The sequence below is a fragment of the Acomys minous genome, assembly GCF_964271855.1.
Source record: "Acomys minous genome assembly, chromosome: 5".
Taxonomy (NCBI): domain Eukaryota; kingdom Metazoa; phylum Chordata; class Mammalia; order Rodentia; family Muridae; genus Acomys; species Acomys minous.
In genome coordinates, this window is record NC_140494.1 from 125,629,253 (window position 1) to 125,645,770 (window position 16,518).

Below are 16,518 nucleotides of genomic sequence, written 5' to 3' on the forward strand. Positions count from 1 at the left end.
ACTAAAATGTGTTTTTATAACAGATAACAAAGTTGTGTCATAATTTAGTCAGCATTACTTTTTCCTTTGAGATATTTAAAATAATAATACATTTCTTATCAGTGTTTCATTATATTTGATTTAATTGTTTGATTAATAAACATAGTATACTTTAGTGTTAAATATTTGATAGTAAACTTTTTGTTGGATATATAAACAACTGGTTGGATTTAAGATGGAAATTGAGGAAGTACTCTTTTAGTGTATTGATTTTAGACGTGGCAGTCTAGTTCATTCTTGGCTTATGCTCCACTGGCGATTCGACAGCGGACAGTAGGTTGTGTTTTCAATTTGGAGTCTGTGCTAAGGCTGTCAAAGAAATGTTACCACTTGAACATAAAGACCTTTCAAGTTAGGGAATTGTCTTTTTTTTTTTTTTTTAATTGGAAGGAGTCATGCAGACTGAGGCATGTAAACCTCTAGATCGTAGTTTCTGCTAGTAACTTCTTGTGTAACTTTGAGAAAGCTGTGGGTTCAGTGCCTAGAGGTTTTTTTGTTTGTTTCTGGAAAGCACTGGACTCTGAAAGGATCATCTTGAAGCCCTCCTGCTGTAGCAGTGGTCAGTTCTATTGATCACTGAATTGAAATGGTCAAAATACCAAATTTATGACCATATTAGAATAGTGATTGGCAGTTTCAGGGCTGTTTTTGCTTTCCTAAAGTGGGTGAGTTGAGTACCCTTCTATTCTGGGTTTCTTTTGAGTTCATAACTGATTATTTTTTAAAAGTTTCCCCTTTTCAAGCTGTTCTTGCCTAGTTTGTTAAAATTGTGTTAACCATATAGTATGTATTTGAAATATTCACTCTCTGAATATTTGTAATATTTGTATATAAAAGATAAAGATTATCTTTTCTTGAAGTGTTAAAGGAATTTATCTATTAAATTATCTGGCCCTTGTTATTTATTTATTTATATTTTAATGTATATGTGCCTGGATTGTGGAAATTTTGTTTTTTTCTAATCCATTTAGAAATCGTGCTATTTTTTTTCAGAAAATATTATTTTGTTGGCTTTCAAATTTATTGGTATAAAATTGTTATATTCATTTGTGACTTGAAAATTTTCCTATGGAGGCATTGCTATATATCTTTTTTATTCCTATTTTTAAAATATATGGAGTCTGTTTTTCCTTATTAGCTTTATTAGAGGCTTGCTCAGTAATCTTTCCAAATACCTGCCTTTTGGAATGCTTTTTTTCCCCACCACTGACTTCTGTTGTCTTTGTGACTATCCTGTGCTCGCATGCATACACAAGTGTGTGTGTGTGTGTGTGTGTGTGTGTGTGTGTGTGTGTGTGTGTAGAATGTTTAGAATCAAGCATCCACCAAGAAAGCCTGGGTCTGGGTCTTATTATAACACAATTCTGAGTTCAAGCCAGAAGATCATTAAACAATAGTGTCACTTTAATTGAGGAATTCTTGTTTGGTTTTGGAGAAACAGTCCCAAAGACTGACTAAAGATGATGAAATTTAAACTCGATGGTCTAATAGAATCTATTGAGCTAGATTTTGCATGTGCTAATTTAATATTTATCCTAAAATTAGTAACTTTACAATGGAAAAATTATCTGCTGCCTAATATGTCTGAATAAGTTTTAAATTAGTCTAATATACCAGGTAATTTGTATACAGAAAATACTACATGTTTTCCTTGAACAATCATTTTCTTCAATATCTTATTATAGTATAATAAGTTAGAGACCATGAAAAAACTTTTAAAATTTAAAGGTAACAGATAAAGACACAATTACTCCTCATTTTTCTCTTCAGGAGGGCCAGAAGTAATCGACCCAGCTGGTGTGCCATTACCTCAGCCAGCTCAGTCGTGGGTGTGGCTTGTGGATCTGGAAAGAACAATTGCTCTCCTTATTGGGCGATGTCTTGGTGGCATGCTTCAGGGCTCCCCTGTGTCTCCAGAGGAACAGGATACTGCATATTGGATGAAAACACCACTTTTCAGTGATGGTGTGGAAATGGACACCCCTCAGTTGGGTAATATGCTTCTCTGAAGCCCGTGATACATGTACTCCTTCAGTGTTGAAAACAGAACTCATGCATTTTTCCACATTAGTAATAAAGAGTATCTAAACCTATAATGTATAGTTTTCAAAAAATAGTGAAATTCTGCAGCATGGTATAGTGCAGTGATTCTCAACCCGTGGGTTGCAACCCCTTGGGGGCGGGCGTGTCTAGTGACCTTTTCTTACGGTAACCTTAGACCTTATATTACAATTCACAACAGTAGCAAAATTAGTTATAAAGTAGCAATGAAAATAATTTATGGTTGGAGATCACTGCAACATATAAGGAACTATATTAAAGAATTGCAGTGGGTCCAGGACGGCCAAGGCTACACAGAGAAACCCTGTCCCAAAAAACCAAAAAATAAAAGTGAATTGCAGTGGCAGGAAGGTTGAGAACCACTGGTGTAGGGAAATGTTGGCAGTGGTTCTCAGTCTTCCTCATGCTGTGACCCTTCAATGCAGTTCCTCATGCTGTGGGCATCCCAACCATGAAATTAATTCACTGCTATTTCATAACTCTAATTTTTCTACTGTTATGAACCATAATGTTAATAGCTGATATTTGGGGTGTATGCTATGCAGCCTACAAAGGGGTTATGACCTACAGGCTGAGAACTGCTGACCTAGTGCCAACTGCAGTGGCTCACCCTGTAATCCCAGGACCTGAGGAGTCAGGTCAGGAGAGTTGTTACAAGATCTTAGTCTAAGCTATGTGAGTAAGTTCCAGGGTAGGTAGGGCTACAGTGGGAGACTCCCCCATCTCAAAAACCCCCCAAAAATAAAGCTCTGTTTCCAGTCTTTCATACTTTTCACTCAATTTGATTGTGTTCTGAAGTAGCAGAAGTGCTTCCCTGAGTGGAAGGGCTGCAGGAGGACCTGTGAGAACTGAGCAGTGCCCAGTTTTCAGACCCTGTGTTAGTCAGGGTTACTATTTCTGAGATGAAACACCATGACCAGAAACAACCTGGAGAGGAATGGGCTTATTTGGCTTACACTTCCACATTACTGTTTATCATCAAAGAAACGAGAACAGTAACTTGAAGAGGACAGGAACCTGGAACCAGGAGGAGTGCTGCTTTCCTTAAGGCTTGCTCCCCATGTCTTGCTCAGCCTGTTTTCTTATAGAACCCAGGACCACCAGCTCAGGGGTGGAGCCACCCACAATGGGCTGGACCCTCCCTCATCAATCACTAATAAGAAAGTGCCCTACAGGCCTGCCTGTATCCCAGTCCTATGAAGGCATTTCTCAATTGACGTTCTCTCTTTTCAGATGACTGTAGCTTGTGTTAAGTTGACATAAAACTAGCCAGCATAGCCATTTCCTTTACGTGTGAATGGCAGGTTTTATTCCTCCCTTTAGAATGTCTTTGGGAATTCGCTTTCCTTCCATCTGTCCCGTTTCTTTACTTTGTTGCTCTTACACTAAAGACAAGATTTATTCATTTCCAATATATGACCTAGTAATTTCATCTAGGAATGGTTATTTAATCTCTTTGGGCCTCCAAATTTGATTGTATGAAATACTGAGTAGGATTAGCTAGCCTATATTAAACCTAATTTTTGTTATTTTTCAAGTTAGAAAAATTCACAAGATAAAGTCAGATAGAGGAATAGAGGAAATGAGAGGGAGCCCATATGGAAGAGAAGGAGATGGAGTAGACAGGGAGGATGGAGGGTAGGGGAAGTTCTGCTTCGGGCATGGAAGTGTGGTAAATAAGAGTAAGGAAAATAGCGCCCATCATTTCACTTCTGAACTAGCAAGTGATCTTGACTATGCTAGTGAGTGCCAGACTGATACATACGGAGCAAAGAAAGTGGGACTGTGGGGTTCTCAGGGGATGCTTGTCAGGATAAGGTTCCAGTGCTCTCATCACCCACACCTGTGGCGCTCCTCAGTAACCTCCTGAGTACGGAAGATGTTTTGATTCACACATATCTTTTTTAAAATTAATTAATTTATTTATTAATTCATTCATATTACATCTCAATTGTTATCCCATCCCTTCTACCATTTCTCCCTCCCTCCCATTTTCCCCTTACTCCCCTCCCCTATGACTGTGACTGAGGGGGACCTCCTCCCCCTGTATATGCTCATAGGGTATCAAGTCTCTTCTTGGTAGCCTGCTATCCTTCCTCTGAGTGCCACCAGGCATCCCCATCCAGGGGACGTGGTCAAATATGGGGCACCAGAGTTCGGGTGAAAGTCAGTCCCCACTCTTCACTCATCTGGATTCACACATATCTTTTAACTGAACTTAAGTATGAATAAAATAAACTTAAGTTTTAATATTTTTTTTTTTTTTAGTTTTTAAGAAATAAAATTGTGTAATTTATATCAAGAAAAGGTATTTTCTGTGTAAAATAATAAATGGGTGTTATTTCTATAATATTATGGATTGAATTGACTTTTGGCACTTGTCAAAACCCTTGCCGTCATTTAGAACAATGAAAAAAAGTTAGGTGATGCAGGTTTGGTGTGTACATTCTTGAAATTCGAGTACTTGAGAGACAGGTACAGCCCAGACAGTATAGACAGCCCAGACATTGCAGTATATTGGAAACCCTTGTTTCCATTAATAATAGCAATGATTCTGATTGCTAAAGATACTACTGAAGAATTGGGGATTTTGTTCCTGGTATGTCTGGTCCCACCCGACCTCCTTTTTTTTAAAAAAAAATAAAAATAGAGCCTGTATTTGAACATTAGATACTTCCTTATACTGATGGTTTATACAGTTTCACCAGGGTCCAACATAGAAACTGACAACAAAATAGAATATATAATGCATTTGATTCCAGATGAAACTAGAAAAGAGAAGACACACTTTATTTTAGTAAATCAGTCCAGAATGTCTGAAAAGCACATTGCCCATGTGCTCCTGCGAGCTCCTTTCTGCGACTGCGCTAGAGATCTGCATCTCTCATTATCAACTCCACATCTTCCTTCTTGATGGTGACCTTCGCCAGTTCCTTTTCCCGCTCCAGTTTGGCTTTGTCTTCCCTGGACCGTCTGTCTCCAGTGACTGACATAGCCGCCTGCAGATTTGTACTCTCGATCCCCTTCTCCTCCAGGTGGTCAGTGGCCTGCTCCAAGTCAGCAGCACCACTGCCATGCTTCCCAGGCTGCTTGGAGGCCGCTGCAGGCCGCTGGTCTCCAGCTCTAACTGTAGCTCCACACCCCCCTCAGTCGCCGTTTCCATCTCCTCTGGTCCCTTTTGTATCACTCTAAACTGATTTCTTTTAATCTAGCAAAGAGAAAAAGGTTTCTTCTTTTTCCCTGGAGTCCTCCTTTTCTCAAAAAGGATGCTGTGCATTTGTTAATGTAACAGTTTTCAATGTGGTACTTCATGTGTAGGGCATTCGGCATCCTTGGCCTCTATTTGCCAAAATGTCCATATTTTTCTTCTAGAGGAAATTAGAGAGGTGATACTATCTCCTACTGAAAAAAGTTAGAGGGCTTCACTTTAGTAGTATCTACTTTAATTTAGCCCAGTACATAATTTCATATGCATTGAGTAAATAAGATTTTATTTGCAGTTACAAAGTTTATGAAGTTTAAAATTGGGAATTTAGCCAGGTGGTGGTGGCATACAGCTTTAATCCTAGCACCCTGGGAGGCATGCGAATCTCCTGAATTTGAGGCCAGCCTAGTCTACAGAGTGAGTTCCAGGACATCTAGAGCACACAGAGAAATTCTATCTCAAATCCCTAGCATTCCTCCCAATTCCTCCCTGCCACCCCTCCCCCCCAAATAAAGGGAAATTGAAGATTAATGGTTTAAGGTGTAAAGTGATTGCTCCCGGGCTGATAACCCAAGTTTGATCACCAAGACTTACTTGGTGGAAGGAGAGAAGTGACACCTGCAATTGTCCTCCAACCTCCACACACACACACACACACACACACACACACACACACACACACACACACGGAGGGTGGGAGAGAGATGAATAAATAGCATTATTAATTTAAAAACTTGTTTTTAATAGATAAATGTATGAGCTGCCTATTAGAAGTAGCTCTTTCAGGAAATGAAGAACAGAAGCCTTTTGACTACAAATTGCGGCCTGAGATTGCTGTCTATGTAGACTTGGCATTGGGTTGTTCTAAAGAGCCTGCCAGAAGCCTTTGGATTAGCATGCAGGATTATGCAGTTAGTAAAGGTAAGAGAAAGAGAAAGAAGCGGGTAAATACATAGCTAACTCGCAGTGCTATCTAGTACACGTGTTTAATAGATAAAAAAATAATAGGAGCTTTCTTTCTTTGAGGAAAATGGTTTTTGTAAGTAACATTTAAAACATTTTTTTTTCTATTTGTGGAAAATATATGAGGTTATTTCTTGTATTCACATATATCCCATTTAAGAAATTTGATTGTATTAAAGTTAGACTCTAATAAATAATTTTATGAAAGTATTCTGTGAAGCATTATATATTAGAGGATATATATTTAGATGACTAGGCTATAGGATTATTGAGTATAAAATTTTTTTTGCCTATTCAGAGTGCTAATACCTTGTAATTGAGATAAAATATGCTGTTAAATGTAATAGTGAAATAGTATGCAAATATATGGTGATATTTCCATTTTTAATATATTTTTAATCAGAATTAATTTTATGTGTAAATTTCAAACAATATCCTTGATTTATTCTTAGCACCCATGTTTAACGGTGATCCATGTTAAAGTCAGGCATGGTGGTGCACACCTGTAAGTCCAGCACTCTGATGTGAAGCAGGAGGATCAGTTCAAGGTCAGCCTCCTTATGGAACAAGTCTGAGGCTAACCTGGGTTACATGAAACCCTATCTCAAAACAAGAACCCCAACCAGACAAACACAGTCACCCATATTGTTGATAGTCACATCTGTAGTCTCTGTTTTCTTCCATGTTTTTTTTTTTCTTCTTCTTATGCTATCCTTTATCTTAGAATTTTCAGGTTTAAAAGATGATAAAAGTAATATGTCTTTAGTTTTCGTTGGCTTATTGTTTTATAAAAAATGAACTGAAATATATATATATATATATATATATATATACACACACACACACACACACACACACACACACACACACACACATACACACACACACACACACACTTCTTTAAAAGACAGAGTCTTAAATTCAAGACTGGCATTAAATACTTTGTCCTCTTGCCTTAGCTTCCTAAGTACTGAAATTACAGGCCTGTGCTACCATTCCTAGCTCAGTTAAACACCAGTGGGAATAGCTTAGTGGCTGGTGATAATGGTTCAGTGGGTGCTGGTGCCAAGCCTGATGCCCTGAATTTAATCCCTTGGGCCCACATGAGATCTGGGGTGGGCTTTCTGCCTCTATCTGTCTCTGTCTGTCTGTCCCTGTCTGTCTCTCTCTCTCTGTCTCTCCCTGTCTCTCTCTCTCTTTCTCACCCCCCCCCAATCTCTGTCTGTCTCTCTCTCAGTGTAATTTTAAAAGAAAGGAAATGATACCATTGAAATTTTTATCTCAGGCAGGTATGGTGGTAACACCTTTACTCCCAGCTACTTGGGAGACTAAGCCAGGATGACTGTTTGAGTCCATAAGTTCAAGACCAGCCTGGGCAACAGAGTGAGACCTCTTTATGGCTCTTAGGAGCAGTGAGAGGTATCAAGGCAATTCCTATCAAGCCTGACAACTTGATTTCAATCCCTAAGACCTACATGATGGAAGAAAAGACCCAACTTCTTCTACAAGTTGTTCTCTGGCTTACACACATGTGTACTATAGTATGTGCCTCCTACTCACCTAGATAAATAAATTAATATAACATAAAAACATTTTTTGAAAGCAGATTTAAAAAGGAGCTATAGATCATTCATTTTTGTTTATTTTTTGGTCATTTATTCTGTGATATTGATTCCTATAAGATATGAAAGGTAAAGTAATAAATGAGAAAAATTTTACTTATCTAAGATGCATTTTTGATATTTGAACATATTGTGTCATTATACACTTAGGCTTAAATTTCTTTTTGAAAAAATTGTGTGTGCATGTGTGAATGCAGGTGTGTGTGCATGTGTGAGTACAGGTGTGATATGTCATGTGTGTGCATGTGTGAGTGCAGGTGTGAGTGCAGGTGTGAGTGCAGGTGTGATGTGTCATGTCTGTGCATGTGTGTGTGCAGGTGTGAGTGCAGGTGTGTGTGCATTGTGAGTGCAGGTATGAGTGCAGGTGTGATGTGTCATGGCACATGCCTGGAGTTGGTTCTCTCCTACTTCCATGGGTTGTAGAGGTTGAACTCAGGCCATTAAGCCTGTGTAGCAAATAAGTTTCCTGATGAACCACCTTGCCAGCCCATAATTAAGTTTTACATCATATTATCATTTACTATGTAGGAATGAGAACTTTTAAAACCTAGACAGTCACTTAAGGTAAATACAAACCTAGGCGTTATGCTTAATAGTAAAAGCATTCTATGGTGCTTGATATAAAATGAATATATCTTTAATGATGGTTCTTTATGAATTTATTACTTTAAAAAGGTAAGACAAAGTTGGGTGTGGTGGCACACATTTTAATCCTAGCCCTTGGGAGGCAGAGGCAGGCGGGTCAGTGTGAGTTCGAGGCCAGCCTGGTCTACAAAGTGAGTCCAGGACAGCCAAGTCTACACTGAGAAATCCTGTCTTGAAAAATCTCTCTCTCTCTCTCTCTCTCTCTCTCTCTCTCTCTCTCTCTCTCTCTCTCTCTCTCTCTCACACACACACACACACACACACACACACACACACACACACACACACACACGTAAAAGCAGGATAGTCCATGCTAGTTTTGAAACAGAGCATAGAGTATTTCTGTATTTTACTCTGTTAGTTGAGAATTAGAGTCCTGTTTAATTATGTCATAACAGTTCTCAGATAGTAATCAGGTCTGTGGAATAGGTAATTCCTCAAGAACCTGATGTGGATAAATTCTGTATGCACATATCCAGTGTACATTGTTATAAGAGTCTCTGTGGACTGTAAGGTTTTATATAAACTGAGGCATATTTGTATCTTCAGTTCTTTTACCTATAAAGTAGTTAAGTGTGGATTTATATTTTTAACCTATGTTTGGAAATAAAGTGAAAAATTAAAATGTACCATTTTATCTTTTGGGGAAGGAGCCTTAAGAATAGTCAAGAACGGGCTGGAGAGATGGCTTAGCGGTTAAGAGCACTGGCTGCACTTCCAGAGGTCCTGAGTTCAGTTCCCAGCTACCACATGGTGGCTCACGACCATCTATAATGGGGTTTGATGCCCTCTTCTGTCATACATGCAAATAGAATACTCATATAAATAAATTTTAAAAAAGAATAGTTAAGAACAAATAAAACTAAATTGGAACTTAATATTTTCCACGGATACTTTTTGTTTGGTTTTGCATTGGAATACAATCATGTCATGTCTCTGTTCAAAGCCCTCTAAAGCTGCTCCCCATTGTCCCTTAGGTCAGGCACAGAGGGTTTGCCCTGATTCTCCAGACGAGCTCTCTGACGCCCTCTTCTTCTACTCTGTGTGTGCTCCTCTAGCTCGAGCTGCTCCGCCCTCCTGAACTCAAGCTGTGTTCTTACTTAGCACATGGTTATCCTGATGTTATCCCTGCTTCACTTAGATCTCTGCTCCACTCAGAAAGCTGTTCCCAGCACCCTGTGTGAAATAGTAGTTATACAGCACACTGCCCCCAGTTCTTGCCTTGCTTTGTTTCTCTCCTTATCTTTTGCCTGTCAGATTTACTTACTCCCTTACCCATCTCCATACCCCACAGCAAGATTCAAGTTCCATGAGATTAATCGTGGTCCAGAACTGTCTCTGCAGCACCTGAAACAGTATGTGCACTTGTTAAGTAGTTAGTTGTTCAGTATGTTGGTACAATTCAGCCATTGGGGAACTGAAGCTGTTAATATAACCTCAGAATGAGTCCTTTGAATGTCATTGTATCATCTTTTGTTTTCAGACTGGGACAGTGCAACTTTAAGTAACGAGTCACTCTTGGACACTGTGTCTAGATTTGTTCTTGCAGCGCTCCTCAAACACACAAACCTACTTAGTCAAGCATGTGGAGAAAGCCGGCAAGTAACTTACAAACTATCCTCAGACAAATATTTGCTCTCATGATCTTAGAAACTAGGTAACTTTTCTATTTTGGTTCTTTATTTAGATACCAACCTGGTAAAAGCTTATCAGAAGTGTACCGTTGTGTATACAAAGTTCGAAGTCGTTTACTTGCTTGCAAGAACCTTGAACTTATTCAAACCAGGTCATCATCACGAGACAGATGGGTAAAGTTGGAAATCAATTAATTTCTATGTTTTCTTGCAAGCTTGTCAGAGGTGGCCCCACATATTTTTTTTTATGAGAGAAAAACATGTCTTATTAGGGCAGATGTTCAAAACATGCTAGCATGCTTTCTAGTGGAAAGTAATGGAAGAAGGAAAGCATTGGGTTCATTTACCTCATTTTCATCAAATGTGATAGGGCTGCTGAGTAATAGCCCTTCATAGGTTATAGTAACAAACTGTCTTGTGAATCATAGGCATTGTTGTCCTTCTTCCTCTTTTTTATTGGTTAAGCTACATTAGAATTACTCTGCTTAATATAGGATGCCAGAAACACAGGGACATTTCCAGATAACCTCAGATCATACAATCATACAGGAACTGGAAAGTATTAAAGATAGTGTAGCCGGGCGTTAGTGGTGCACGCCTTTAATCCCAGCACGTGGGAGGCAGAGGCAGGCAGATCGCTATGAGTTCGAGGACAGCCTGGTCTACAGAGTGAGTTCCAGGACAACCAGAGCTGTTATACAGAGAAACCTTGTCTCAAAAAACCAGGAAAAAAAAAAAGATACTCATTGTAGAAAAAGGTGAAAAAAGGACAAAATCATAACATAAAACATTCATTTGTCCTGTAATTATAGTTGTGCGCTCTGAACGTGAAGATTACGACCTTTGATTGAGGATGATCCAGGAGTAAATCTGACAACAAACAGATAGTTTTGAAAAGGCTAGGTGATTCTGGCAGCACAATCCTATAATAATAGAAACAAGCCTAAGAGCAAAGGGCATCCTCTTCACAGTGCTTACTTTAAAACTGGGGCACCTCAGGTCTTTTGCTTTTTGTGACTTAGTTCTCAAGCATAAACAACAGATAAGACTTCAGCATGCTCTGACTTAGTATTTGTGGATATGAAGATTTGAAGAGTGACCTTAAAAGTCCATAAGAAATAGTAGTTTGTCACTTTTTGAGGCTCTAATTTGAAACTCAGGTAGTATGAAGGTAATTATGTGACATATGGGCTTCACTTCTAAGTATCTCTATATTGTGAGATGTCTAAGTTATTTATTGGTCATGAATCACAAATAACCTTTATTATGATTCTAGTTGAAAGCTTTCATCTGTATTTTGTGTTGAAATTTATAGATGAATTACTTCGTTACAATATTTGTGACTTTCAGAGTACCTGTTGTCAGGACGTCTTTGTAGTTCTAGGTAACTGTGATGTAGAATGCCCACAGTGGGAAACTACATTAGCATTGTTCTTACCAGATTTTGAACTTTTGGTTTTTTTGGTTGGGGGCAGGGCAGAATTAAATTTTTAAAAGTGCTATCTTAAATTTAGAATTATTGGTGAGCTGGGGTTATAGCTATACGGTAGAGTGTTTATTAAACATGTGCGCGGCTTTGGGTTTGAACCCTAAACTGTTGTACAGAGTAATGGCATAGACAACTTGAAGGGCACAGTAGACTCCCAGGACCCCTTTTTGCTGGCCCAATGCCCCTGCCTTTAATTCCAGCACTCAAAGGCAGAGGCAAGTGGCTCTTTGAGTTAAAGACCAGCCTGGTGTACATAGTGAGTTCTAGAACAGCCAGGGTGGAATAGAAAGACCCTGTCTCAAACAAGCAAGCAAAGAGTAACAAAAAGCCCCAGCCAAATACTAAAATCACCTTTGTGCTTGTGTCATGTTGTAACTTACATTACAGCTCTGTAGCTTATAGCCAAACAGCAAAATAAATGTGCATCAGTTTATAGCATGACATTTCAATGAAAATGCCAGACAAGAAAGAACATATGCTATCTGTATGTATTTTGTGTGCATGTAGTCTCTGTAAGTTTTGAAATTTACCATTGCACCATTTGAAAGTTTATGTGTTATTGATATCAGCAGTATTTTCTAAGACATAAAATTCAGATTTCATGAAAACTTTCTAAAGCTTTGGAAATACATAGTCAGTGTAGTTTCCTTTTTTTTTTTTTTTTTTTTTTTTTTTTAAAGATCTCAGATAACCAGGACTCTGCAGATGTTGATCCTCAAGAGCATTCTTTTACCCGGACCATTGATGAAGAAGCTGAAATGGAAGAACAGGCTGAGAGAGACAGGGAGGACGGCCATCCAGAGCCGGAAGATGAAGAAGAAGAACGGGAACATGAAGTGATGACAGCTGGCAGTAAGTACACCCGTGTTACTGGAGACGTGAACATCATGCTGTTATTTTTCATAGGAAAACAGAGAAAGACAGAGTGTCTATGTAATGCTTCTAAAAGCATCTGACACTATATAAGGGATCTATTTTGTGTTCTGTGTGTAGAACTTTTAAAACTGCAAATTTTAATTATACTTTACTTCAGTAGGTGCAAGAGATAAGAGCAATTGCAGAACAGTGATACGAGAATAGCATGGGGTGGGTGGATGAAACTTTTTATGCTTTATGTTCCAAACCTCCAAAAAAATTTTAAAGAGAGTTATTTATATGTTTAAAAAGTATTATCAAAGCTTTTCAAGTCTGTATCAATATCTTAAGCAATTTGGCTATTTTACATTAGCATGTATAGCCAATTTGTAGCCTACAATATCAGTTATACATTTAGTTTAGACATTATTTATATATATATATTTTCAACTTACAAGGAGATGGCACTGGGGATTAAATTTAGTCTTTCAGACATATGTCAACCTCTTACCATTGAGTTATAGCTCCTAGATTTTTTAATGGGTTTATTTGTATTCTATGTGCTTCTAAAAATTATTTTGAGATGTCTCAAAGAACATTAAAAAGAATTTAAACAACAACAACAGCACAAAGATATGGTAGAGTAAGGGAATTCACAGAGAAGGGAGGGTGACACTAGAATTTTGCAAGTCAAACTGAGACAGCTTCTGTAGTTAAATTTAAAAATCAGTTCAAAAATTCCTGGAAAAGAAGTCAGAGAGGACAGCATAGTGACAAAGTGTTAATTTTCCCTTAGTAAAAGAAAGCATAATAGTCACTTGGGGAATGACAGTATATAAATTGCTGTGACGAGGGAGCCACCTGTGATGCGTGGGGCACTCGGCCATGGGTTTCAAATAGAGTAATTCATCATCTCATAGCAGTCTTCAAGTTCTAATAGTGTTCCATGGTAAAGATGGTGAATTGGGGCTTAAGGATTATGTACGTAAAGCCACAGTTAGGGAATAGCTTGAGTTAGAACCAGGTCTGCTGGAAATTGCAGTATCTGTCATGTGAACCACTTTTAGTACCTTCTAGCTCTGCACTCTTTGAGGGTTTGTTGTTTTGATTTTTATAGAAGTAAGGGGCGTTTTACAGCATAACAAAAAAATCATATTAATTCTCTAAATGTAAAGGTCCAGTTTTAGAGTTGTGAGGCTAAGGGACAACATGGCTCAATAGGGAAAGGCCAAGCCTGGCCACCTGAGTTTGAGCCACGTGATGGAAGGAGAGGACCAACTCCTGCCAATAGCTTCTGACCTCAACATATGTCTTTCCCACCCATAAATAAATAAAGTGTAAAGAAATAAAGTTGTACAAACTTTAAATAGTAAAATTCATATTAACAGATGAACCTAATATTTTGCCAACCTTTTTGCCTAAATTACCCACTATAAATACCATTTTTGCTCCAAATTTGACCAAAGAATTCTTTAACTCTTGCAAAACATTCACTATTATAATAGCATCCTCAGAACCTGCTGACTTATTAGCACTTGTGAGCAGCACAGGCTGTGTCAAACGGACCTTCAGGATGATGGTGTCCTAGCTGTGGAGGCAGCCTTGCCCATCATAAACAGTTTCAGTTTCAGCAAAGACTTTCGGTGCTTGCTCCGACAGCCAAGTGCAGGTGTTAGAAACTGCATAAACTTGGGAAGGTAGAGAGAGGGTCTCATTATTCATAAGCTTAAATTTGTCTGTTTTCCTTGCAACCTGACATTTCTTTCATACAAAGGTAATGAACATTTCAGAAGTAAACAAGTTTTTTGAAACTTAACCTAAATAGCAACAGTTCTCAACCTGTATATTGTGACCCCGTTGGGGGTATGTTAAACAACCCTTTCACAGGGGTCTTCTAAAACCATCCTGCATAAGAAGAGATATTCATGCTACAATTTTGGTATGAAGTAGCAATGGAAATAATTATATGGCTGGGGTCACCACAACATGAGGCACTGTATTAAAAGAGTGCAGCATTAGGAAGGCTGAGAGCCTTCCTCTGGCCTAGAGCTGTATGTCGGTCTTTAGAAGCAGCTGGAGCACTTGTTCTAACACTGCTGGGCTCCGTTTGTAGAGCTTCTGATTCAGAAAGTTTGGGTGGGCCTGGTACTTTCATTTTTACACAAATCCTGTAGCTGCTGCTGGTCTGGAACCACGCTTTGGGAAACTGACCTAACTCACTAGTAAGATTTGAAATCCCAGAGAAGGGGACTCCTCTGTTATTCTTTAGTGCTTATTTGACCTTTTTGACAGAATCTAGGAATCACATTAATACAAGAGCTGATTAGCAAATACATATAATTTTCCTTTGTTTTATATGTTCGTGGGGGAATACTCACAAGAAAGTGTATTTAAAAAGAAATGACCAAAACTAGGTGCTTTTATACTTTGTCGATAAGGAGCAAGTAATTTAGGAAGTGACAGGATAAATGGGTGCCTAGGGTAGGGAAGAGTTCCAGGGATGCTGTAAAGACATGGCAAGCCAAGGGGAGGTGTGGAAGCTAAGGCTACTTTAGACAGTTTGCTTAGTCTGATTTGGCAGTCTCATTAGCAGTCTTTGGTGATTGAGGCTATTTTCTAGCCTTGATCTACAAAAGCTATCTCCTCCCAAAAGAGTCTACATGACTTGCTTCATGGAGGAAAAGACAGGCCAAATGGCCCTTTCCAAAGTCACAGCTCTTACGTGATGACACCTAAGCAGTCAATATACCAATATACTAGTTTGACATGTTTTAAGATGGTACTGCTTCTAACTTTTTAAAAGGTAGAGCCAGCCACATCCAAATTCTATAAAGTATAGAAATATTTTTTATTGTAATTTTTATGAAAAGTATGACATTAAAATATAACTTTGTTACCATAGTGTATTTCTTATCTAAAAACTGATTTTTCCCTGTTTCAGTAAGTTTTGGCTCAAACTTTTTGACTATTTCTATTGTTATTTCTTTGCTCTTCTCCCCCCATGTGTTAAGACCTTGTTTTTGTGTTGCATGTTACAGAAATCTTTCAGTGTTTCCTCTCAGCCCGAGAAGTAGCTCGCAGTCGAGACCGAGATAGGATGAGCAGTGGGGCAGGGCCTGGGGCCCGAGCTGATGACCCGCCTCCACAGTCTCAGCAAGAGCGGAGGGTCAGCACAGACCTGCCCGAGGGCCAGGATGTCTACACTGCAGCCTGCAACTCCGTGATCCACCGCTGCGCGCTCCTAATATTAGGAGTAAGTCCTGTGATTGATGAACTTGAGAAGCGAAGGGAAGAAGGGCAGTTGCAGCAGCCCTCTGTGAGTGCCTCTGAAGGCACTGGACTTATGACCAGGTGGGCCTGACTGGACGCTGGAGTGCTGTCCTCTTCCCTTTGGTACTTGTTGCAATGAGTTTCTCTTCTGAAATGTCAAAGACAGAGGAAGGAATTAAAGTTAATCAGGATGAATTTAAAATAAACAGGAGTGCTGGTTCAGCTTGGAATGTGATTTTCTGGATCCACAAGGAAGAAGTTCCCACACATATAAACCACCATAGTTAACAAACATCCAAAAGTCACTTGCATCTTTCTGTAATTTAATTTATCAGTGTAGTTTGATGTAACTTCCAAAGGGTTTCATGCGTTACGTGAGCCAGGCTTCCCATGGACAGACATGATGACATTTCACTGTGCGTTGTCTTTGTGCTGCTTGTTCATTCATTTACAATCACTAACTGTCCCCAACCAAAAACCTCTTTTTTGTGTGTATGTGAGACAGGAGTGAAAGTCTCACTGCAGAGAGCCGGCTAGTTCATGCAAGTCCAAGTTACAGACTGATCAAGTCAAGGAGTGAATCTGATTTGTCCCAGCCGGAGTCAGATGAAGAGGGTTATGCACTGGTAGGTGTATCTAAAGCACGCTTGCTTTCAAGCTATAGACATACAAGGCTTTGGTTAGAGTTGTTTATATTTGTTTTAGGCATATACAAACTTGAAAGATTTGTAATAG

The 16,518-nt window shown here is 38.9% G+C and overlaps 1 protein-coding gene across 7 annotated transcripts in view; it reads left to right on the top strand.

Annotated features, from left to right (window-relative positions):
- The window catches only part of HERC1 (HECT and RLD domain containing E3 ubiquitin protein ligase family member 1), a 167,834-nt gene that overhangs the window by 58,121 nt on the left and 93,195 nt on the right, over window positions 1–16,518 (top strand). For all 7 annotated transcript variants that reach the window (XM_084781185.1, XM_084781191.1, XM_084781188.1 and 4 more), the window contains exons 18-24: window positions 1,810–2,031; window positions 6,053–6,226; window positions 10,019–10,133; window positions 10,223–10,343; window positions 12,339–12,510; window positions 15,552–15,864; window positions 16,289–16,409. In XM_084781185.1, the coding sequence (XP_084637311.1) occupies window positions 1,810–2,031; window positions 6,053–6,226; window positions 10,019–10,133; window positions 10,223–10,343; window positions 12,339–12,510; window positions 15,552–15,864; window positions 16,289–16,409 (1,238 nt within the window). The remainder of the gene's footprint in view (window positions 1–1,809; window positions 2,032–6,052; window positions 6,227–10,018; window positions 10,134–10,222; window positions 10,344–12,338; window positions 12,511–15,551; window positions 15,865–16,288; window positions 16,410–16,518) is intronic.